Raw genomic sequence first — 23,870 nt, 5'->3', positions numbered from 1 at the left:
ATCGGCGCGCCGACAAGTAGCTGACTACCGACACATCATCATCTTCCCCTTCATATGCGATTCAACATCTTCATCATGTATTTGGGAACAAACGTGTTAGGCAAGCACGGCAAAGACAGGCCCGTCAATCCACATTCATTGACACCCTCGTCGATGTTGCGCCAAAAATATCGTCACAATCCATATCATTGCGTCTTTCTGCCACACAAACGTATTGCAATAAGCAAAACAATCACGATTTTTCTACATCCGAACTGCCCTTCGTGCAACCTGCCACCATATACCAGCGCACAAACTACCGGACATAGCGCAGCGAAAACATCATTGATCAGTCCAGGCCATAAAAGTCGTCATAGCCCGCCGGAAAACCACAGAAGCCGACCGACCGCCCTTTCTATCTTGATCGAAGTCTAAGTAATGCAGTAACAACTCCCATACCTCAGTCTATCCTTGCAAAACGCGAGAAAAAAGCATGGGGAAAAAAAAAAGCCATGAGAAGATGCAGCTTGCAGAACCGCGTGCCGCCAGTGGTATTGGCGTCCAAAGGCAGGCGTACAACCATGTCCATGGAGGCCGACGCAAACCCAAACGTTCACGTCCCACTCAGATGCAAGACAACAAAAAATCCCACAAACGATAAACCATGAAATGAAGGGAGAGATAGGGGAGGAGAGAAACAACGGAATTCAACGCCTCCAAATGCAACCACCACCCTGAAATGCTTTTAGTTGAGTCATATCATACTGCCTCCAATGACAACCATGTGCCCAGGATTTAAGCTGTCGCCATTAAGCGGATCCAGGATTGTCCGACTCAGGGGACGGGTAAGGGTCGGAATATTCGTGCCAAGTTCAAAATGTATTCTTTTTCGCCGGGTGTCGTGGCTTCCTGTACGACGTCCGACTTCTCCGGGTCGGCTTGCTTTGCTGATAGGAACGCGCTGATACGCTTCAATGCTTTGTACGATGCCACATACTGGTCTTCATTTTCCGCCTCCAGACTGGCAAAACTAGGGTTCCGTAAGATATGCCGAGCTATTGACAGCAGGAGCGTGCCTTGGTGAGACACCGTGGTGCTGGTTTGGCGGGCTGCTTCCTGAACTGACAAATCATCATCCCAAATTTTCTGTAGCTTATCTAGCGCAGAAAAGAGCACGGCGAACGTGCCAGGATCCATGTCGTGGTGTACTTCATCGGATGCTGTGGAGTTTTTTGACTGAGATGACCCTTCGTATGGCACTATCCAGCCAAGAGAAGGAGGCACATCCCCAGTACGAGGGTAGTTCAGACTGCCAACCTTCTGCGAAAGCCGGATTGTAGCAATCATAATTGTTCCCAATACTGTCTTGCCGAGATGATTCGTACATCCAGACTTGATTTGCCAGCCACTATCGAGCAGAACCTGACGAGCCAAGCGCAACTCTGGCTGCGCAGCTCGACGATTCCCATGTGAGTTGACTTTCTGAGCCAACTCCTCTCCACTCAGGCCTAGAGCCGAGGCACAATCGGCGGCGCCAGAAGCGGTCCACGCTGCATCGTCACAAGGTAGAGGCAGATGAACCTCGGCCGGATCGAACTGGGCAGGGATGTTGAAGAAAAGTGCCAGGAAAGCATCTTGCGCAAAGATAGCATGCATGAGTCGAACGCGCCGCTCTTGTTCAGTCCAGGCTAGCCAGTCAAATTCATCAGCGTTCAAGTGATACAGATCATCATCAACTTGGGGATGATGAAGCGCAGAGTAAACCGACGGATCACCAGAGACGCCTAGCAAACCCAGACGACGAGCCTGCGCAGCGATCAAGGGGGAGATTTTTAGAGCTCGATGCCTCTGTTGCGACGTCCCGCTGCCAAAATGAAGCACACTAGTCAGTAGCACGGCTTGAAGCTCTTCAATAGAAGACTTGTTGACTTCCGCCAGGTCTGTATCGTGCAGGGTCTCCGGCGACAAAGTTCGACAGTCACGCTCCATGGCAGTCCACAGCGCGCGCATCATTTCCTGTACGTCTGAGAGCACAACCCGGTTTGAGTAACACGCGCCAATACAGCACATGCATGCCGCCAGTCCAGGATGTGCCTCCATCACTCGAAAGGTAGCGGGATGGAGTATAGGAACATGCTCGTGGAAGTGCGTGTACTGGTCGACGAAATCTTTAGTATTATCAGGTGAGAAGTAGAGGTTCATGCCCGTGAGGGTTGGGTCAATGGCCTCATTCGGAGGGTAAAGGAAGTTCAATATTTGGTTAGAGAGTTGAGAATAAGGGGTTTGAATATTCGTCGGTATGCCCCACATAGAGTAGCGGACGGGATCGCTGGAGCTGCAATCCGTCGCCCCCGAATCGTGATTAGGCCCGGTTTTGGGTGCGATCTGCGTCTGTCCACGATTAGGAGGATGAAAGATATTGTTGTTGAGGGATTGATGCGCACCAGCCTGGAACATCTGAGACCAATCGAGGCCAGATTGTTGGTTCCCGTTAGATCCACCATACATGGGCATTCCGTTCTGACCCGGGGGCATGCTGTAGCTAGGCATCTGCTGGTTGTTCATGGAGTTAGAGACATTAGCACCATAGGGCTGGGGGGCTCCCATGCTGGGGGCCATGTTATTCCGGTCCTGGTTGGCGCTGCTGGAACGAGACAGATGACTCTGGTCACCAGCCATGTTGTTCATACCGTCAGATACGGGAACCATGCCGAAGGGATGAACCATGCCATCAGCGGGCATGTTATTCAAACCATTGATGTGGTTCAAATCGCCCTCGGCGCCAAGGCCAGCAGCCTTCTGAGCCTGAGCATTCTTCTTAACGTGTGCCTGCGGGTGGGACAGGTGGCTGGCTCCTGTGGGGTTTCCACGGCGAATGGAGCACTTTTGGAAGTGGCGCTTCAAAATGTCACTTCGAGAAAACGTATCACGGCAAAGCACACACATGTACGGGCGATCGCCAGTATCTAGAGAACCAGAGTTAGCATGCGCGAAATGCGCAGAGGGAAAACAAAACGCGGCAAGGACATGGGAGAATGGAGCCGGCGGCATGTTGGAGGTGTCCGAGACGGGGTTCGACTTACGGCGAAGGAGGTGGCGCTTCAAATGCTTCGCGTGGAGGTATGTCTTGGTGCAATGAGGACAAGGGAACTTGCCATCCGCGTCTTTGACAGGAATAACGTTGCTCTTCGCACCAGTTCCAGCAGTTAGGGCGGTAGGACGGCCCGGCGCACTGGGCAGGATTCCACGGCGGCCCTGAGATCCGACAACATGAGTCGGCTGTTCTCCCTCGTGCATAACGGGATTGGGTTGCATAAGCGATCCCGGCCCGTAGGGAGAGGAGACACCAGGCTGGGCCATGATACCTCCAGGAGGCATAGGACGAAGAACTGGAGGTGCACGTCCAGCCGCGGGGGCCGGGGCGATGGGCTGCGGGTGAGACGCGGCTGTGGTAGTCTGAGGCATCATTGGCGCAGATGTGCCGTATCCCTGGTTAGGAGGATAAGGATTCTGGGCCATCGAGTAGACGCCAGGTCGCTGAGTAGGCTGCGACGTCTGCTGGTACGGAGGCACGTTCGTGGCCGAGTTGGGCGTGTTGGGCGTGCCAGGCGTACGCGGGGTATGCGGGTGAGAACCGTAGAGGGGCTGCATTGCCGCGGTTGGAGGCTGCAGAGGCGGCAAAGTCTGAGGAAGTGGTGATCCCGTCTGAAGTTGGTTCGGAGAGATCGCGGTAGGAGAAGGATATGTCTGTGCCGCTGAAGTCCCGTTTATACCATTAGTCGGATAGGGAGAACCGTCCATACTCCAGTGCAAGACGCGTGTCTAGACGTGGGTGGTGTTGTCGACACGTCGCTGTTGGCGTGAGGTTGAAGAAGGGGCCTGGTGATGGTTCGAGGTTGACGCAACAGCCGAAAGGACCTCAAGTGGAGAGAGATTCAAGAACAGAGATCCGAATCTAGATGGAGAAAGATCAAGGTGGGAGAAGACGCTGCGAGGCCCACGCGAAGATGGCAGTAGGCAAAACGGCGTCGTTCCGTTGAGGCGGATGAGGCTCGGGCTCGAGAAGCAAGTCCCTCTTCAGAGGTGTGGTATGTTTGGGGGAGGGTTCAGAGTGGAGATATGGGTCTTGAATCCTTTTTAATTTTTTTCCCCTTCTTCCCTGACCTGAGCTCTCTGGGAGACGAGGGCGCAAGAGAGAGAACTGCCAGGTACCGAAGCTGCGCGTGACAGAGGGTGAGGAGGATAGGTAAGCCGGAATGGTGGGAGGCGTGTAGCGATGTGGTCAAAGTGACTTGCGGACAAACAAAAAAAAAAAAAAAAAAAACCTAGTGGGCGTGTATGGAATAAAAAAAGATTTGCTAGCAACGTAGAGGTATTGACTGATTGATTCTGCCTGGTGTGTGGTGGACTGCGGCGGAACCGTTGCGATGCTTGTTCGATGGTGGCAAGTGGATCCTTTCAAGAACCGCAAGCAGATAAGGGTGGTGCTGGGTCCAGAAAAAAAAAAGACGAAGGCGTATTTTTTATCGGCTGCTGTTTGCGTGTCGCGCCAATATCCCGCAGGATCCGCGTTTGGAAATTCAGACGCGATGCGATTGCAATGGAGACAGGCGCGTTTTTACTTGCGCGACGATGAGTGCGCAAACGTGTTTGCCTTCAAGGGAGAGATGTAGGAGGAGAGTTTGGGAAAAGGGATTAAGAGGGAGGGAAAGAGAGGAAGAGGGCAGGCAGACGACAGCACAGCGACAAGTTGGCAAGGATGGACGGGGGACGTGAGCACCGCCAGCACGAGAGAGAGGGTGTGTGAGTAGAGAGTAGAGCGACCGGCGCCGACGCCAGGCCTCGGCGGAAACACCAGGGAGGCTTGTAACGGATACCAGCAGCGACAAGTCGCCCCTCGGTTACCGCGTTGGCAAAGCAAGTACTCCTCCTCACCTCACCTGCCTGCCCACGTACACGTACCGGATAGGTACCTGCCCGACTGTCAGGTATCTCGGCGTCTGGGTACGTGGAGAGGCACTTGGGTGCCGTGCCTGCCAAAGTACCCTGCTCACCAGGTACGGAGAACGTCGTCGGGTACCTGGCCCATGGGACTTGGGTGTGCCTCGACTTCTACGACACTGCAATACCGCGTATTGTCAAGTTCTCCAGTAGGATCCAAGCGCCATGTCTGGCAGGAACCAGGTCGACTGCCTTGGGTACTCAGACATTCCGAGCATTTCGACGTGTTGCGCTTCGGGTGCGTCGCCTCTTCCGGTGCAAATGTTGGCGAGGGACCAGGCAGGGCCTGTGGACAGTGAATACTGTCAGTCAGCACCCGAGGCGACGAGACATCATAGAGAAGCCATGTGAAGCCAGCTCAGTGCGCCTGCGGCAATCCGTAGCCATAATAGCGCGGAGTACTCCGTACTAGTAATGCCAAAAAGTACCTGCAACAGTACATGTACATGTCTGGTGCATGGTGTGTGTGCTCCGTACCAGACACATGCACGGTACATGGCCACGTACGCGAATTGGGCAACTTTGCTAGAATCAATGCTTCCTCCGTATTAGTGAACATTCCCCTTCCACAAGCAGGCATCTGGTCAAGTTCCAGCATTGTATAAAGCCCCTCGCTGTGATTTTTTTTCCCCTTTGCTTTCCCATGTTCCGCCCTCAACTCGCGCGCAAAGGCGCAAGCCGCCGGTGGGCTGAGATTGCCCTCATGACAAGCAGCAGCACGTCCCTGGCCACCAGGTGACCTGTGGATGACGACAGCTCCGACAATAAACTTTGTACAAGTTCGCCTCATCCTATATTCGACGGCTGACGCTCAACTTGTTTGTGCTACTTGATGATGACTACAAAAGCCGGCCACTCCAATCAGCTTTCACGCCGGGAAGCAGACGTAGGCTGAAGAAAGAAAGGAAGAAAGCTTCCTTCGCATCCATTCCGTCCCCATGCCATCTGGTCTGGCCCAACATCTCACTGTCGACTATTTCACATGATACATCATTAGTCTAAACCCTCACCTCGCGCTTGGCACCCTTTGGCCGGGTTCAACCTGTCCGAGACCTCCTGAGACCTCGCAGGTGCGTTTCCTCGCATTGGTCAATACGAGCCGTGCACCTCGAAGCCTCAGACTGTCAAAGCGGGCAGGCGATTGCGAGTACCTGGCAAGGACGGACGGAGTAAATGAGGCCTTACTCATGGTCACCAATCACGCGATGCGCATGAGTCGGAGGCCCTCTGTGCGCGTCTGCCACTGACGCGATGGCTCGACCGGCTCGACACATGCCAGGCTGAGCGGGCAGGCACTTACTTGTCCACCAAGGTAGGTACCTGCCCAGGCATGGCTACATCCAAATAGTTGCGTGTTTCTTTCACTTGGTCAAGTCATGTCAAACTCACTCACTCACTCCCTCCCTCCCTCCCTCACGCCCTCGTGGTACATGCGTGGCGTAGCGTCAACACGCAGCAAGCATGTACCTGCTCGACTCATTCAATGTTCGAAACGAGACTGTATAATACCAACACTAGCACGCATCATTCGTCCTTTTCCCCTCAATGCGTCCAGACCGGACATCATGACGGCCCCGGCGCCAAAACGAGGGACACATGGCAGTCTGTTGTTCTCTTTTACTACAGTTACCCTCTCCAAACCAGGCGCTACCGCTTCCAGCTCTGCCCAGCAATGAGCAAGTATGTATCGTACCGCAATAGCTGTAGCAGTCGTCAAGAATGTCACGCAAGTGGTGCATTAACAAGGATGTCGCGGTAATGCCGCCGACGCCTCAACCCTCGAGGATGGGAGGGGGTGTCGTGCTAATACAGGGAGGTGAATATCATCACTAGGACAAAACGCCAGGGCCATTGGTGACGGCTTGGTTTGGTCACAATTGGGGGTTGTTTTTTTTTTTAATTTTCTGAGGTTTTTTTTTTGGATAAACTATATACCTAGGCACGCATCATATCGACCAAGTAGTATGTACGTATGTTTCCATGTGACTATCAAAAATTTCACTCACCACCACACGACAACTCTGGCAAATACAGCTGGTACAGAGCAGCATATAAAATAAAATAATAAAAAAATAATAACAATAATAAAGAGAGAGAGAGAGAGAGAGAGTCATAAATAGATACTTCGTGCCGAGCATACTACATACATATTGTACATAACGTCAGTGCCAGGTGTACGACCAAAGCTTGCAACTGGATATTGCATGGCCTCTCCGCCACCCGGCTCGCCATGCAGCAGCAGGCCAGGGAAGGATGCTGCCCAAAGAACCCAAATCCATGCACGTTTGGTCTCTCGTGGGGCCTCAGTATCCATTTGCCCGACTTCGCCATCTATCCGTGGTTATTGTCCTACTCGGCGACCGAGCTTTTCTTCCTGACAAAGTTCCTTCTGGTTCAACATCGTCAGCTTCATCCTCGGCGTGCGTCGGAGGCGGCACTTCGTTCCGTGGGGCATTGCTTGATTGCCAAACTCGGATATTTACCAATAGTACATGTCTCAATGCGGTCTTGGCCCTTTTTTTTTATTTTCAATGTTATCGTTGTTATTACTGCTTCGCTTTTATGTTTTATTTTCATTTCCAAAGCCAACATCGAGGCTCAAGTGCACCGAGTGTTACATATATATTACATCAGATGTCAGATGCCAAATCCGTTGTGTCGAAATTGCTGCCAGTCTCGCGTCTCCTTTCGTGCTTTCGCCGGCAATCATATTCGGAACGACTATTTCCTGATGATGCTCGGTATACATACATACATACAACAGGCAACTATGGAAGCTGACCCCCCCCCCCCTCGCTCACTAGCAAGCAGTAGTTTCAGCTGAATCGTCCTACTAGCTCAGGTAGACCGCCCTCCAGCCTCTTTGATTTAGTCGGCAAACTCCCATTGGTTTGCCAAACATGCGCTAGTACACGACGACAAAGCCAGACCTGGAGTTAGCAGTCCATCATCATCGTTCCTGGACCATAGCGAAACTCTTGGTAGGATATTGCGTGCGCGTTGGGATACGGTAGCATTGATAATACTCCTGACTTGTTATATGTACTTCGTACAGAGAAGTACTAGCATGATGCATATGCAATCCAACGCCTCAAGCCATGTTGAAATGGCCCCTCTTCGGACCGTCGTGGGTTTTGGGCCTCCACCTGCGCATCCGGGAAGCCTGGCCGGTGCCATGAATGCCGAATGGACTGACCAACGTCGTATTATCTAGAAGGGTTCCATCCAGCAAACGACGACGCATGCAGTGCCGCAGAATTCCTAGTGGCCGGTCGCGCAATGGTGTGCGCAATCGTCGAGGCTTGTCCCGGTGGTACGGAGAAGGATACGAGTTCTTTCTTACTCTCCGGTTCGGAGTACTCCGAGGCTCGTACATGACTCTCTCTCTCTGTTAGGCGTTGCCTGGGCATGACGGGATGTGATGTACAAGACCGCGCCGAGGGTCAAGGAACAGATCCGACAAAGCGCACTCCTTGTTAGCTCCGGCCTCGCGCATCAGGTGATATACTTTTGCAGCAGCCACCAACGATATCCCTTGTTTGCGCCAACTCACCGCATCGTGAACGGTCTCGGCTTGACAGCAAGCCCCAACAACGGCACAAGCCAGGGGGTGCCAAATTCTGCTTGTCCTCGTGGCGGACATTGTGCCGCCAAAGTCTTGGCATTGACCAGGCAATCCTCGTACCCACTGCCCGATCCAGGGACTGCGATGTTTGTCGCGGTTATCCGGGAAGCGCCGCTCGTTCGGGGTTGGGGCTGCCGCTGCTCAAATTCCTTCCGTCAAACCAGCCAACAGAACCGCAATTAAGCGCTGGGAGGGGGCCTGGAGTCTGTGGATGTCCATGTGTGCTCGTCAACAACTGGTTGTTGAGTGGCACTCAACGGAACGGAACCGACGGGGTCTGAGATGATGTGCAGGAGAGGGAGGAAGAAGACCAGACACGGACACATTGACCAGGATCCACGAGTCAAGCACGGCGCACTTTTTTGTGGTGGCGGAGAGTGGGCTGGCGATGACCAGAGGATGCTATTGGTCAGCCCAGCTTCCCAGGACCTTGTCGAAAAGGAAGAGGGCGTCTGGGGAGACATTTCGCCTCTTTTTTTTTTTTTTGTTTTTTTTTGGTTGCCCACATTGTCGCTGGCATGGCATTATTATTTGGCATTGGCAACAATGACTCTTTGCTATGCTGGTCAACTGCACATTATCAACTAACGACCAGGACGACCTATTCCGCCCCTGGACAATGGGACTTTCCGTTTGACTTGTTTACCGCGCGCTCTTCTCTCCGTGCATTTGTCAGTCGTCCGATGCGTGTAGCCTGTGTTATTCAATTGCGTGTGGCCGGAGAAAAAAAACCAACCCCCGACGATACGCAATACAAGCTTGTGAAACAAAGATCTTCTAAAGTTGCTGAAAGTGTTGCTGCATCCAGTCCGATTCCTAAAATCCTGCCCGCTGGGGCCGACGTCAATCGCGTACGTATCAAACGCCAACCATTCCATCCAATCGCTCTTGCAGCCGTCACGACTCCGTCCACAAGGCAGATCCTGGTGGAACCGTCTCGACCTGGGACCTGTTTCCAGACCCAAGCAAGGAACTGCGTGCCCCCTCTCCCCCAAATCGACCTCAAGCCCCTCCAAAATCTCGTTGTTCCAGAGGCGGCAGCAGGAACACCAAAAAAGCTTCTGGATGGCCCCATCGAAGCTTTTCTGGCCCCCGAACTTCCAGAGGCTGGTGGATCTTGGAGGCCACAGAAATTAGCGGAAACGGGCTTGTCTTGAGGCGACGCCTGGAAATCTGCTCTGCGTCTTCCTCGTGTGTCACGGCACACGGCGATGGGTTTGGGAAGCAATTGGCCGCACCAGACGGGGCTCTGGGGCTAATGCGGCTCAATGGCCCATCTCGACAGACGGCAATCGCAATCAACAAAACTGGCACCTTTTCGAGGCGACATGCAATCAATCTCGTGGTAGCCTTGTGGGAGTCGGGCTTGCAAATGAACAACCGGCTGAATTAGTGCCCCCTATCTTCTGAGCCTGCCTGCCAATTGCTCCCGTTTGGTACGTACTCCTTTTTGGAAGCGCGGAAGGTTGGCCGATACGCGTCACCGCCATCGGCCACAGGGTCGGACAATGGCCGAGGTACAGTCAGTCATTTCGAGCCGGCCTCGTGCGTGAGCTGGGAAGGAATTTTTCTCTTCACACGAGAAATGCCACGGACGCTCTCAGCGCTCAGTCGCTCCCTTTGGCCAGTCGCGAAAAACATCCGGCTGACCGCGGCCGCACCACCCCTGGGCCTGTCCAACTTGGGCTATGCAGCCACCAGCGATCCCTTTGTATTATCCATGGAAACGCGGGATTTCTTGGTAAAATACCTCTCTCCACCGCAACTTGTTATTGTAGAGATTGTAGATTAGCCCGCATCCCTGCGAGGTGAAAGACCACGCTTCCTGTTCTTGGAAAGCAAACCTGAGTGAATCCCCCAGAGGCATGCTGTGCCCTGCAATCAATACAACTACAACCCTAGCTACAAGTGCGACACGATGCAATGATACAATCCTGTGGGGGGGGGTGAGAGATTGGGCAGTCGACAACTAACACAAGACGCAGGCCGCATACGGAGGACAGACGTAATAATTCTCAGAAGTAATATGCCATGGCCCTCCGTAAGTACGTACTCGTACGGAACACAGCCGAGCATCGAGCACGGCTTACGGTCTATTGCAATTGTTATTATCATCAGTATTTGACTAACAGACTTGTGTCCAACACCCCTCACCTTTGGGGATTTAACAAGCCAAGACGATGCTACTCTGGACAATAGATATTGTCGAGTAGGATTTGCGTTCGTTGGCAAGTCCACAGTCTGGCGTTACATGATTGTATGCATGTATGATGGAGCGCCACCAGCTTCAAGGAATACTATTACATGACGAACGCCCAGTTCGCGCGGATTGCTGTCCGTGTCCGTGTCCGTGTACGGAGTAGTAACTTGCAATATACGGCGCATGGAGTACTCCGGACCCAAAGAATGAGGGATTCCACACTTGGGTACTCCGTGCCCCGTGATACTGTGCGCAAGCAAGAATATGGAGAACAAATACTCCGTTCTCCGGTAGACGACAACAAGCCAACAGTCATGGGCTTGTTTCTTGTTCGCTGTTCGCACGCCCACGCCCCCCGTCCATGCCGACCGATACTCGGTACAGTAATCTGTACGGAGTACTCACGGGCCAATTACAACTGCCGACATTTCTCCGACGGGGAGTGCACGGCCTTGCCGCGGTCGAAATTGGAAGAGACACTTGAGAAACAAAGTCAAGGGAACATGGCCAGAGGGCAGTGTTACCACGGCCATTATTCCCTATTGGTACGGAGAACATCGTCCTCGATCTGGAGAAAGACGCGACGGCAGCACGCGAGTCAGACATAAAACACAGAGACGATTCTTTTCGGCATTAAGATAATGCTTGACGGCTGCTCCAGAGAATATTGTGTGCTCCGTACGCCGCACCGTACGAGGAACCCGGGTACTCATATGTACCAGGTACGGAGCACTACTGGTTATCCTATCGCCAACGTCTTGACCCGGCAAAAATCAAAAATCCTGGCAAAACTGGGAGCTGACAATGTCATCACGCAACGACGCCATGCCTAAATCGGGAATTAAGTCCGCCTCGCGACCAGCGATCGCTGACTGCCTCCTCTGGTGTGAGGCACGCACTTGCCTGCACTGTCCAAGGCGCGGAGTACGGAGTACGGAGTACCCCGTAGTACGTACTTATACTCAAGTACTCCGTACCCAGCCACACCAAAAGCGTGTCGTATCGGAACTGCTAGAAGCGGAATACCGACAACTCTAGCACATCTTGCACGTCAGTGTTTCATCGCCGCGCCATGCTATTACGAGGGTAGCACGTCGCACCGCATCCTCCATCTCCCTGCCTCTGCCTACTCGATTCTGCAGAGCAGAGACAAGTTGGCCAACTGAGTTGCTGACTAGTGATAGTAGGGCACGGAGTGCAGCGTACGCGGACCGACAAAGTACGGAAGGGAGTGCTGGCAGTAGGACTACGTGCGTTGCTTCGTACAGACGACCACGAACGGCCGTGCTATAGGGTGTGGCTGGCGATGGGAAAACAAACGCGTAGCTTGGCACAACAAAACGGCCCTCCGAGCAACTGCCGCACGAGCACGGAATAGCACTCCCCGAAGGTGATGATATGGCCTCGTTCGATCCCATCACGCTGTTGACCGGACTTGGACCCGACAACGCTCGAGAGAGTAGCAATACTACGTACAATTCCCCGCTCAGGTGCATACCAAACACCCAAAAGCACAGTTATTGGGGCATGGGGTTCGCGGGTAACAATGGCCCTGTGGTTCTCCCTTGTGGCTTGGTTTGATATTTGGTATCGACCGACGAAGGGCGGCGTGGCCACCACCAACAAACAAACGCCATTTGCCATTTCAAACTTAGCTCACCCCAGTGCTCCGTATCTGGCGCCGCTCTCTGGCTGACCCAGCCAGCCCAGAGCAGAAGAAGCAGCGCAGACCCCTCCCTCCCGCTCTCCCTTCCCCCTCAAGTGGCCACTGTCACATCGATGAGGAAGAACCACATCATTGTCCACACCACGTCGGCAGTCAAATGCGTGCCTGGCTATGAAAGCGGGCCTTCACCTTCAGGAAGAGCCTCATGTGGAGTGCGATCCATTTACTGCCGCTCCGAGAGAGACCCCAATCAGCCGCGTCCCACAGGTCCGTTGATAAAAGAGCCTCAAGATCCGTCTCCATGAAAAAGAAGTCATCAAATCTCTCGCGCAACTCCACGCCGTGGCGAGGCGGGCAGGAGAGTCATGGCACAGGGTGAAGTTTGGTTGGGAGACATACATTGCCGCCATCAGCGCCTACCCAGCCATGAACTCTCTTTCTCTTGTTGGCCACGCTAAATCGGGCAGCTCATGCTCTCCAACCAACTTTCTGGATGCCTGCGTACCCCACGGCCGTCGTTCTTTGTTTTCATTCTTTTCTTTTCATTGCAATTGCGACGGACCACAGGAAGTCTCGCCGCTCTTCCCCAGCCGGTACTGTACACATTGATGCTCCTCCTTGCCGAGTTGCGAGCCGCCGAGCGCAAGTCTTTTGCAGTCAACAACTCTGCCGGTATACAGAAAGGGGGAGGGGGTGTTGACCAATGGCAATGGTTACACGGCATAGGGTTGGGCAAGGCATGCGCGGACGGAGTCCTCTGCGCACGCACACACACACACACACACACATACACCACACACCAGACTTTGCCTTTGCCACAAGGCGTTGAACGGCGTGTCCATGGCAAACGCCCGCGGCCAGTAACTAGGTGGCGCAACCGCCATGTATTGTTGGGTACTGGATACTTGTGGATGGTGAGCGCGCGAGTCAGGCCAGTTATTTCCGCGCAGCTCGAAAAATTAGACGACAAGAACAAACAAAACCGGAGTCAATGGTGATGCGCACGTCGCCGACCTCGGACGAACTCCGGCGCGGTGCTTTGTCACATTTTACATCTTGCTGCTGCAACAATGCCCATGTAAATTGTCAAGCTACGGAGTAAACATGCTTTTACTTTTGCATTTACCGAGTCTCTAGCCGGGTCCGTGGTGTGCCAGGACGGCTCCATGGACGAGATGGTGGCGTCAAAACCATGTTCACCACATCGCATTGCGAAAAGCCGTGGTGGCCTAACTAATCCATGATTGACGGTGGTTGTTGACGACTCGGACATTCAGCAGCCAGGAACCGGTTTGTTTTCTTTTTTTGGTTTTCCCTTTTGTTTCATTCTTTTTACCCGCTCGGGTTGGAGAAGGTCCGTACAGTACAGTTTACTATGTGCTTTTTCATATGCCGTCTGTCTGTCGCTCTGGTTCATCAGGCGTGTCGCGGCGACGAGATGGCATCCCAGATATTGCGTAGGTGGTTGGTCTCGTCTTTACTGGAACAAACAACACTCAACACCAGCGGTGGACGTTTTGGATCCCTACCTTTGTACGGACGTATGTTGTACGTACATACGGACTCCCCCGTGCAGCGACTGTACTAGTTGTACATGCATCCCACCCGCACGGCAGCATGGGAGCCCATAGAAGACGTCACTTGGTCAAGGAGGTCCGCCAAATAACCCTAGGCTTTGGACATGCTAACAAGGGGATGCCAGTCCGTCTACTCCGTAGCTCGAACTTTTGCAGGGTGTACGCTGTGCGCCGTACGAGGAAGCACATTTCTGCACACGCTTTGCATGAAAGTACAGGGGAGAGCATCACCCGTCACCACTTTGTGACGCCGGATGTCTACTGCACTGACTGGCCAAGTGGTCAATCAATTTTATGTAAGTTGTGTGCGGAACAGACGGCGTACAGGAGACAGAGATTCTCCAAGTGACGGAAGACATGGTCAGATCCCAGGTGCTGTACGGGGTCCGATTTCGTTCGTTCACAAGGACGTGTCACGGCCGGATTGCCTCCGTCCCACATGATCAGATGCTGGACAGATACATGTATCTGTCAATGAGCTGTTCGTAAAGCCTCGAATTGAAGCAGCGTTGTCAGACCTTCGCAAAGTGAGGTTCTGGGCCCCCAAGACTCTAAGTCGAGTTCCGTCGACTCCTCACTGTCCGTGACAACTTCGCCACGTCCGGTCTACGTCAACAAGCCCGCACCGCATGGCAAGTTCCGCGGTGATTATCCCCCTCCCCGGAGCAGGAAGGGAGGACCAGTCATGGAATACTGGACGATATCTAGGCGCAATAGACCAACAGATATGGAACCGCACAGGGACAGATACTTCAGATACAACTGGCGTTCTTTTCTCCCATTTAGCCTGTGGTATCGGCCCAAGGGGAAACACTTGTCGTCACCGCCGCAACCTGAGATGAATAGCGGTGACACCGACGATCTGGCTCTGCCATCGACACGGTACTGGCTGCCAGTCGATTCATATATGGCTAGTTACATACATTGGGCAATGGTGTATGACGACGGTTCGTTCCTTTTCATGTTCCTTGAGAGGGAAAGAAAACTATAATATTGTACTCTGGATCATTGACGGTGGTGACTCGTGTCCGTCGTAGCAGGCTTCTCCAAAGGGGGAAAACCTGGCCGAGGATACCGAGACTTTGGTGAATGCTTACCGCCACCAGAAAATGACCTGCATGTCGATTCGTTCCATACCAGTCAGGGATGGAGAGTTGCGCGAGAATCAATGTCCGAGGACCTCACTCCGTACGAACCTACGTCAGTGCTAGTTTACCACCTAGGGGATGTATCTGGTACCAGGAAACTGGCACTGGCATTGACATCCGTGTTGGTGTTGTCATCAGCGCGGCGGCATGGCATGGCATGGCATGGCAAGGCGTGGCGTGGCGTGGCGTGGCGTGGCATCGGGTTATCATAAACACCACCCTTTCATTTTTTCACAGGTCGGGAGGTTGACACGCGTCAGGAAAGCAGCTCAGGTGTCCTGCCTGGGTTTGGGTCAGGTCAGGTTTTCGCAATTCGCCTCGCACACCAGTGCACATCCACGATAACTGGCTCTGGACCGAGGGTGGTTGGTTCAGGTGAGCGTAACTCCTTGCTACAAGTCGCAAGCCCGAGAGACCGTCCATGTCACTACCGCGGACTAGTGGTATTCCCGGACGTGCACCGCCGTCGGACTCATCGCTAGTTTGTTTTGCCAATGCCTCCCAACCAATAGCTTGGTATATGGTGGTGTCGTACATATACAGTCCCTCCGGTGCCCGGACTTGCAGATGCTGGATAATGTGATCCGTAAGCACGACGGAAGCGAACGAATTAACGAGACCGTCGACTTGGGATCAGTCGATCCTAGCATACAAGGTAAGGTATAATATGTACTAACTGTATGTACTACCGATTGCGCAGTGCGATGCCTCCCAGGTTTCTTTGGATGAACATGTGTCGTTCCACAGCTTCGCGCTACATACGACCTGCCACCGACTTGATAAAGCGTGTGAGCGTGTGTATGTGTGTAGCTAGGCTGCTCTCCGGCCGGCGGCACACCCGCACGCACGTCTTTTGGGGTCATCGAGCTGACGACGAAGGACCAAATTTCATCGTGTCCGTCATATTACTGCCGGTTGCCGGCCCGAGGGCAGATGCCGCCCGTCGCCTGCATGCTGGGAGCAGTACTACTAGTGGCCTGCCGATATTGGGGAGGCGATGTCGTGACCGTGGCAGGCAGATGTATGGTCAGGGTCAGGCACACACCACACACACAGCCAAAGTCTTTGGCTCTGGAGTCAAGCGTCAGATGGAGGGTTCCTGTTCTCGGTTCTACCAGATGCGTACCTCGATGCGTCCAAAAACGTGCGTGGACCTGAGGGGACCATGCGATTTGGTGTGATGTTCTTATGTTTTCCGGGACGATGTTGGCTTACGTGAAGACCTCACGCTGACGGCAAATGCTCCAGCCCAAGCATGGCCTTTTGCTGCTGATATGGTGATGATGGTGGGTGGCCCGCCGATGACCGATGTCGTGAACGAGGCCTTGGATCGGATCGCTGAGCGGGGTGGGGGGAGCGGATTAAGGCGCGATGATTCGTCATGACGAATTGATTGAACATAGATGCCCGCGTGTTTTCTCATCTCCCTTGGAGAGTTTCGCTACGTACGCGGTACGGAGTACGGGGTAAGTAAGTCCCTGACATTGCTAAAGACTGGCCCTTCGTGAGGCGATGCAAGCACACTGTCGAGCTCAGACCGCATCCCGCGTCAACCATGACAGGTCTTTTCTCCCGTGGGCGGGTGGACCGGATGCCTGGTTCCTGTGCTCCATCTACGCGAGATCAATGGGTTAAATCGGGCAAGTTGGTAATGAGGCGGGTATCATGGAGACTGGCTGTTTTCCGTAATAGATTCTATATTCGTTCTGTGGAGTCGGGTGGGTTGAGCGGGTAGTACCGCCGACCCGCGAGCATTGGGGATCTGGACAAAAGGAAGAGCCTTTTCTAATAACGATGGTTGTCGTCGTGGACCGCTAGTTCCGGTTCGTCCGTGAGTATGCTGCGGGTTTGCCGTGGTCTCTGCCTATCAGATGCCGTGGGCGACGATGAACCAGGAATTCTTGTAGTCGTTGAGGCTTGGTTAGCATAGGGGGGGATTATCTGCATGGACTGCCGAATTTCCTCACTTGTTACTGTCTTTATTGGCAGCAGAGATTGACTGGGAGCAAGGTGCCTCTCAGGGAACTGCTCGTGCTGCGCGTGGTCAGGAAAGACGACGTTCGAAGCATCGTGCTTCTAGTTATAGGGTAGCTACCCTGCGGGATGCAAGCAGTACACGGACTAGTTCACGTGTAGGGTAGGCGAAAAGGGCACCCGCTGACTCAGCATATTGGAGTACCAAGCAAGCTTGGGTTAGTTGGCTCTGCCGAGTCCAATCATGTGCCAAATTTTGTATACATCATTCGTTGAACCGGGCAGCAATCGGACTCGCAGCGTCGACAGCCAGCCATTGTCCATCCCCATCCAAACAAAAGGACAGAAAATAGAATGGCCAGCTCCAGTGCCCCGAGGCAGTCGTTTGGCTGCCTGTCAAAAATTGGCCCGCGGTTCGCCTCAGCCCGGGCAGCCACGTTCTCGACAACGGCTGCACAATGCAAGCTCAAGACCAAGGACAACAACAAGAACCGAGGGGTCAGCAGCCTGTATGGATCAGGGCCCCGGGAGCACCTTTCCATGTCCGACATACCTCTGCCCAAACCGCGAGACTTCAAACCAAAGGTCGCAGTCGACGAGGACCACGGCCTCTGGGGTTTCTTCCCGGAACCCGGAAAGGCGTTGTGGTCGCCCAAGGAAACCGAGCAGCACGGAAGAGCATGGACCGTGGAAGAGCTCCGAAGGAAGTCGTGGGAAGACCTGCATTCGCTCTGGTGGGTGTGCTGCCGGGAGAGGAACATGCTTGCGACGTCCAGGGCGGAGCTGGCGAGGGGCAAGTTTGGATTTGGTGAGCGGGAGATTGAGGCGCGAGACGGAGAGGTACGTCGCACGCTCCTTGCTCCCCCCTTTCCCTTTTTCCTCTTGGAATCCTGTTCCTAGACACTTGACTCGTTGCGAGGTCTAGACTAATTGCCGTGTTGGCGGTGCAGGTTACGAAAACGATGCGAGCCATCAAACATGCCCTGACGGAACGATACTACACTTGGCAGGATGCCGTTGATGTGGCCGGGTCAGATCCTGAAATTGACATGCACGCCCAGGACGGCCAGGTTTACAGACCCGCGGGGTATGAGGAAGAGGAAGACGCTGCCGTCGAAGAGGCTTGGGCGAAGGAGAAGAGTGCAGAGGAGGAGCCGATCAAGGACGAGAGGGAACTCGGCCGGTGAAGAGAAGAGGCGTTGCGGTTGCAGTCACGTCGAGACACGGCAATTCCGGGGATAGGAGGCGTGATTTCGTCGGATGGACGGAGAAAATGTGACGAGTAGCAGGCGGCGGCTTGCTGTGTCGCGTGTACATTTAGTTGAGAGATACTCTGTACAATTACTCGCAAGACGGTACGGTATAACCGGGAATTCAGATTCAGGAACCACCATGCATACTTATGTATGCACACCGACTGCGGCGCGCGGGCTCGATGTGCTAGATGGTCTATCTGTGTGTCTTGACGGTGGCATATTGGACAAGGAGCCAATCTGCCAACACCCGGTAACCAAGGTCCTTCATCCATCATACGAGTCCGACAAGGCGGCAATTGATTTTCCTCGCCATACGGATGGATCCCCGACGAGATTTGAACAGACGAGGGCTGCTCGCCTGGACGGGCCTGAAATTCATTCCCCACCTCCGCGACGCCGTTGGACTTCGCTCCTCTGCTCCCCGCCACCTGCAAGTTGCACCACTGAACCCCTCCACCCGACGCCAAGCCAGCTCCCCTTTAGCTTCTCATCATCTTCATCATCATCATCATCATCATCATCATCACCACCGCAGCTCCTTGCCCAGAGACGAAGACGAACCGACAGCCACGCAGACAATACCCGGACCGAAGCCATGGATGAGATTGCAAACGAGTACGATGTCATTGTGCTGGGCACTGGTAAGTTTCGAAGCCTGACTGAGTAGAGCTCCACCTGCGGTCCGGCACTTTGGTGTCGATCGGCGAAGCGCTTTGTTTTGTGTGTGTGTGCGCCTCGCTGGGCTGAGCAGTTTACCTGAATTGAGTGCTTTTTTTCTGACCTCTCATTCTTTCACTAGGCTTGACCGAATGCATCCTGTCTGGGTAGGTATATGCGTTGCGGGCGACTCCAGGCGAAAAGAAGTCTAAACTGACAAGCGACTTTCTTTCTTGTCAGTGTGTTGAGCGTCAAGGGCAAAAAGGTTCTCCATATCGACCGCAATGACCACTATGGCGGGTAAGAAATCTCTTGTCTCTTGTCCCGAGCCTCATGATCACGGGGGAAGGGGGGGGGAGGGGACATGTGTCCTTGGCAGATGGAAAACACCGGAAGACGGCATGCAAGTAAAACCGCTAACCCATCTCTCCGTGTGCAGTGAAGCCGCGTCGGTGAACCTCGAGACGGTATAGGCACTCCCCCCATTCGCTTGCTGCCTTCGCCCCTGACCCGAGCCTCTCGTTTCTGACTGTGTACGTCACATGTGATAGCTTTTCAAGAAGTATGGAAACTTTCAGGCCGGCGAGGAGCCGTGGAAGAAGTACGGCCGACTCAACGACTGGAACATTGATCTCGTCCCCAAGTTCCTCATGTCCTCTGGAGAATTGACCAACGTCCTCGTCTCTACCGATGTTACCCGATATCTCGAGTTCAAGCAGGTTGCCGGCAGCTTCGTTCAGCAAGGTGCTGGCAGCAAGGCCACTGTCGCCAAGGTGCCCTCTGATGCCGGCGAAGCTCTCAAGTCCCCTCTCATGGGCATCTTTGAGAAGCGACGCATGAAGGCTTTCATCGAGTGGGTTGGCACCTTCAACCCAAAGGACCCTGCGACTCACAAGGGTGTGTATTCGCAACTTCACCATGTCAATATTGATGCCTAGCGATGTACACATGCTGACTTGCGGGCAGGGCTGGACTTCAATACATGCACTATGAAGGAGGTCTATGATAAGTTCGGTCTCGAGGCTGGCACCAAGGACTTCATAGGCCACGCCATGGCTCTGTACCTTACCGATGACTACATCACAACAAAGGGCCAGGCTCCCGAGGCCATAGAACGGATTCGTCTGTATGGCAACTCTGTTGCCAGGTACGGAAAGTCCCCTTATATCTATCCACTCTACGGTCTCGGCGAACTGCCTCAGGGCTTCGCTCGTCTCTCCGCCATATACGGCGGCACTTACATGCTCAACACCAACGTGGACGAGTTGCTCTACGATGGCGACAGGGCTTCTGGCATCAAGGCCACCATGAAGACGGGTGCTGAGGATATGAAGTTCGAGACCAAGGCCAAGATGATTCTCGGCGATCCGTCCTACTTCCCCAGCAAGACCAAGGTTACCGGTCACGTTCTGCGAGCCATCTGCATCCTCAAGCACCCCTTGGCCGGAACCAACGACAGCGACTCTGCTCAGCTGATTATTCCCCAGTCCCAAGTTGGCCGCAAGAATGGTAAGACTTTGCTCCCCCACTACATTGAGTATGCTGGAAGAAAAGCCACTAAGCATTGGTCTGCAGACATCTACATTGCTTGCGTATCATCCGCTCACAATGTCTGCCCCAAGGGTTATTGGATCGCCATCGTTTCTACCATAGCCGAGACATCTGCAAACCACCACCTCGAGTTGCAGCCCGGCCTAGACCGCCTGGGCAAGGTTGAAGAACAGTTCATGGTACGTGCCTACCAATTTTACCCTGCAGATCGATTGTTCTCCCCCCCTGGTCCACAGTCCCGGGAGCCTTTCCGTAATCTCGCCAAAGAATGAAGCTATCGGAATGTTGTCTTTTTTTTTTTTTTTTAACCCGCTAACAAGTAATTTCCCAGGGCCCGCCGATCCCCATCTATGAACCCCTTGAAGACGGCAAGAAGGACAACCTCTTCATCTCCAAGAGTTATGACGCAACCAGCCACTTTGAGACGACTACCGACGACGTCAAGGACATCTATCGGCGCTGCGCTGGCGAAGAGCTCAAGGTTGAGGGCCTGAGAGAGGGCATCACTGTTGCCGAAGAGTAAAGACGCGGTTCTAGCGACGGAAAGATGACAGATTCAGAAGGCTAGTCGTGTAGGTAGGGTAGGTAGGATGTTGTTTTTTAGAGCTACGTGTGGTAGAGGACTGCGTTGTCTGGGTAGCATCTGTTCTTTTTTATGCCAATTTGCTTGAAATAGCGGCAAAGAAATACGTCCTCCAATTCTTGTTTCCACTCTTCTTTTCGATTTTTGGCTACATTGACAAAATTTCAACTTTGAGCAACAGAACTAGCGAAGCAGAGGTCGTCATTTACTGCATCACGTACTGTAGCTTATGTTCTGTGACCTGGTCCCCCGTCTCCTGAGCAAGTTTGGCTGTAAACGCTGCACTTCCCATCATACATGGTAACCTTGGATCTGGGCACATGTGCACTTTGGAACCTAGCCACATATCGTTATATATATGCAATCTACAGCATCCAATGGGACGAAGGACAAGAAAAGTCTGGATTGATTTCCGCGTGCGCTTTGCAGCAGCGCTACCGCAAGCAGCTTGTTCCCACGTCTTCATTTTACTTTGTATCCTTCAGCTGAGCCGATTCCAATGCGACAAGAACGACAAAAAAAAACAAAAAAAAAAACGCCCAACTCCAGAGCAGAAATACGACTCGTCATGACCTGGAAATAACGTATCGGACAACAACGAAGAAAAGCACATTCTGCCCGAGTCCCCTTTTTGGCTGGAAACTTATCGTCGACCAGTCTTGCCGATGCCGCGCTTGCCAGAGAACTACAAAAGAAAACAGTTAGCTGACGGCTGGTATGTAATTGGGAACAACGAAAGAATGATGGTCATGACTTACGAGGTGCTTTTCCAGAGAAACCGTGGTATGTCTGTCGGCCTCGCCTTGCCGAGCCATCCTGTTCATTCTCTTCTGGTTGAGCTTGGCGATTCTCTCGGCCTTTGACCTCGTTAGTTCGTCCTGGACACCGTCCTCGCGACGGTTGGTTGTGGGCGCTCTGGTCATGGAGCGAGCGCGGGAGCGCAGGCGATCGCGGGGCTTGGAGTCGACATCCATTGTGTCGACGTCCTCGGTGCCCAGGCGGCTGCGGGACATGGAGCGCCCGCGGCGGACCTCCTTGGGCTGTGCGCGGTCGGCGAGATTCCTGGTGTCGACGCCCAGTTGATCGAGGGCGTCCTCGAGCTGGGAGAAGGACTTTTTGGTCTTGCTGCGGGGGATGATGGCTTGGTTCTTGAGACGCTTCTTCATGCGGGCTTCGTTGCGGATCAGCTGCTGCTTCTCACGGATGAGCTCGGCTTTTCTCAGGACTTCTGCCTCTTCGTCGTCGTCGATTTCTTCGTCAGAGTCGTAGTAGCCTTCCTGTTCCAGCTTATCTTCTTCTTCCTCCAGAGCGGCAAGCTTGGATTCAATGTCGGGATCGATAAAGTCGTAGACGTTCTTGCCGTCAAAGATCTCGGGGATCTTGTCGTACTTCCACGCGGGGTCCTCGAGGAGGTAGTCTGCGCGCATGTCGACGTTGAATACTCCAGCGCCACCGTTCTCGACTTCGACATCTCTGGCCAGTTTGCGGCGTTCCGGGTCCTCCTTGTCGTACTTCTTCAACTTCTTGATTCCTTCGGGGATGAACGTCTCGAGAGACTGGCCGCCCATGGGCTGGGCAACGTGGATGCGGGACATGACATCGGCCAGACGGCCGCCAATATTCCTACCATTGCTTGTGCCAGCCTTCAGCTTTTGGTTGACTCGCTCGGCAATCAGGCGCTCGCAGGCGGCGTTCTTGACTTCTTGCACACCTTCCTGAGTGTTGCAGGAAAGTTGGAGCATTTCAATCTCTCCAGCCTTCATCAGGCCTTGCAGATCCGCCTGCAGCTCGGGGCTTAGATCCTCGGGTCGAGCAACGTCGATCTTGTTTACGACCAGGAAGACGAGCTTGTTGGAGAATAGAGGCTTGATGCTCTTGAACAGCTGAATCTGTGCCTGAACAGTGTAGCCGCACTGCTCGGACAGGTCCATGAAGTACAGGATAGCTGATCGCAGATGTGCAATGGCAGTAATACTCTGCATTTCAATCGTGTTCATCTCCTCCAGGGGATGGTCCAGAATACCCGGAGTGTCAATGGCCTGGAATCTCAAATACTTGTAGTCAAAGTGGCCGACAAACAGACTCTTGGTCGTGAAAGCATAGGGCTGAACGTCAACGTCGGCACGAGTGATGCTTTTCAGAAAGCTGGACTTGCCCACATTGGGATAACCGCAAATGAGCAGAGTTCGAGTATTAGGGTCGATGGAGGGCAGCCGACCAAGATGCTGCCTGACCTGGTCGAGATACAAGAGGGGGTCCTTGAGGCGCTTGCAGATGGTGGCCATGCGACCGAGCGCAGCCCTCTTGAGCTGCTTGCACTGGAAGAGGGACTGGCCATACTTGAGCAGACGGACATAGTCTCTGGCAATGGTCTCGATCAAGTGCTTGGCGGTAGAGAGCTGACCGAGCGCAATGCGGAAGTGGTCGGCATCATAGAGCGTGTTGAGCAAATCCTTGTGGAACGGATGGATATCCTGCAATCGCGGAAAACTCTCGAGGATGGCGGCGAACTTTTCGGAGAAGGTTTCCTGGGAGAACTTGACTTTTCGGGTGTAGAAGGCTGATCGACGCTGTTAGCAAAAAGATGCAAAGGACAGAAGGGAAGTCTACATATATATATATATATATATATATATATATATAAAATCTCATG

At 53.5% G+C, this 23,870-nt stretch overlaps 4 protein-coding genes across 4 annotated transcripts in view; 2 read left to right on the top strand and 2 right to left on the bottom strand.

The window, feature by feature from the left end:
- Nucleotides 1–813: 813 nt before the first annotated feature.
- On the bottom strand, nucleotides 814–3,630 carry MAM_03919 (C2H2 transcription factor; the record flags this gene model as incomplete). The annotated part of the gene is made up of 2 exons (XM_040822718.1): nucleotides 814–2,945; nucleotides 3,063–3,630. 2 exons carry the CDS (start codon nucleotides 3,628–3,630, stop codon nucleotides 814–816), a joined length of 2,700 nt encoding a protein of 899 aa, XP_040679224.1.
- Nucleotides 3,631–17,524: 13,894 nt separating this feature from the next.
- On the top strand, nucleotides 17,525–18,357 carry MAM_03918 (50S ribosomal protein L4; the record flags this gene model as incomplete). The annotated part of the gene is made up of 2 exons (XM_040822717.1): nucleotides 17,525–18,010; nucleotides 18,181–18,357. The coding sequence occupies 2 exons, from the start codon at nucleotides 17,525–17,527 to the stop codon at nucleotides 18,355–18,357; spliced, it is 663 nt and encodes a 220-aa protein (XP_040679223.1).
- Nucleotides 18,358–19,021: 664 nt separating this feature from the next.
- On the top strand, nucleotides 19,022–21,157 carry MAM_03917 (rab GDP-dissociation inhibitor; the record flags this gene model as incomplete). The annotated part of the gene is made up of 7 exons (XM_040822716.1): nucleotides 19,022–19,067; nucleotides 19,226–19,250; nucleotides 19,324–19,383; nucleotides 19,523–19,550; nucleotides 19,635–19,980; nucleotides 20,050–20,813; nucleotides 20,966–21,157. 7 exons carry the CDS (start codon nucleotides 19,022–19,024, stop codon nucleotides 21,155–21,157), a joined length of 1,461 nt encoding a protein of 486 aa, XP_040679222.1.
- A 703-nt stretch (nucleotides 21,158–21,860) lies between these two features.
- The window catches only part of MAM_03916 (nucleolar GTP-binding protein), a gene marked incomplete at both ends in the record, with an annotated part of 2,787 nt that continues 777 nt past the window's right edge, over nucleotides 21,861–23,870 (bottom strand). The window contains 2 exons of the mRNA XM_040822715.1: nucleotides 21,861–21,902; nucleotides 21,976–23,759. Of these exons, the coding sequence (XP_040679221.1) occupies nucleotides 21,861–21,902; nucleotides 21,976–23,759 (1,826 nt within the window). The remainder of the gene's footprint in view (nucleotides 21,903–21,975; nucleotides 23,760–23,870) is intronic.

This window comes from Metarhizium album (genome assembly GCF_000804445.1).
Source record: "Metarhizium album ARSEF 1941 chromosome Unknown scaffold_8, whole genome shotgun sequence".
In the NCBI taxonomy this organism is placed as follows: domain Eukaryota; kingdom Fungi; phylum Ascomycota; class Sordariomycetes; order Hypocreales; family Clavicipitaceae; genus Metarhizium; species Metarhizium album.
Note: the sequence above shows the minus strand (reverse complement) of the source record. Positions and strands in the feature narration are given on the sequence as shown.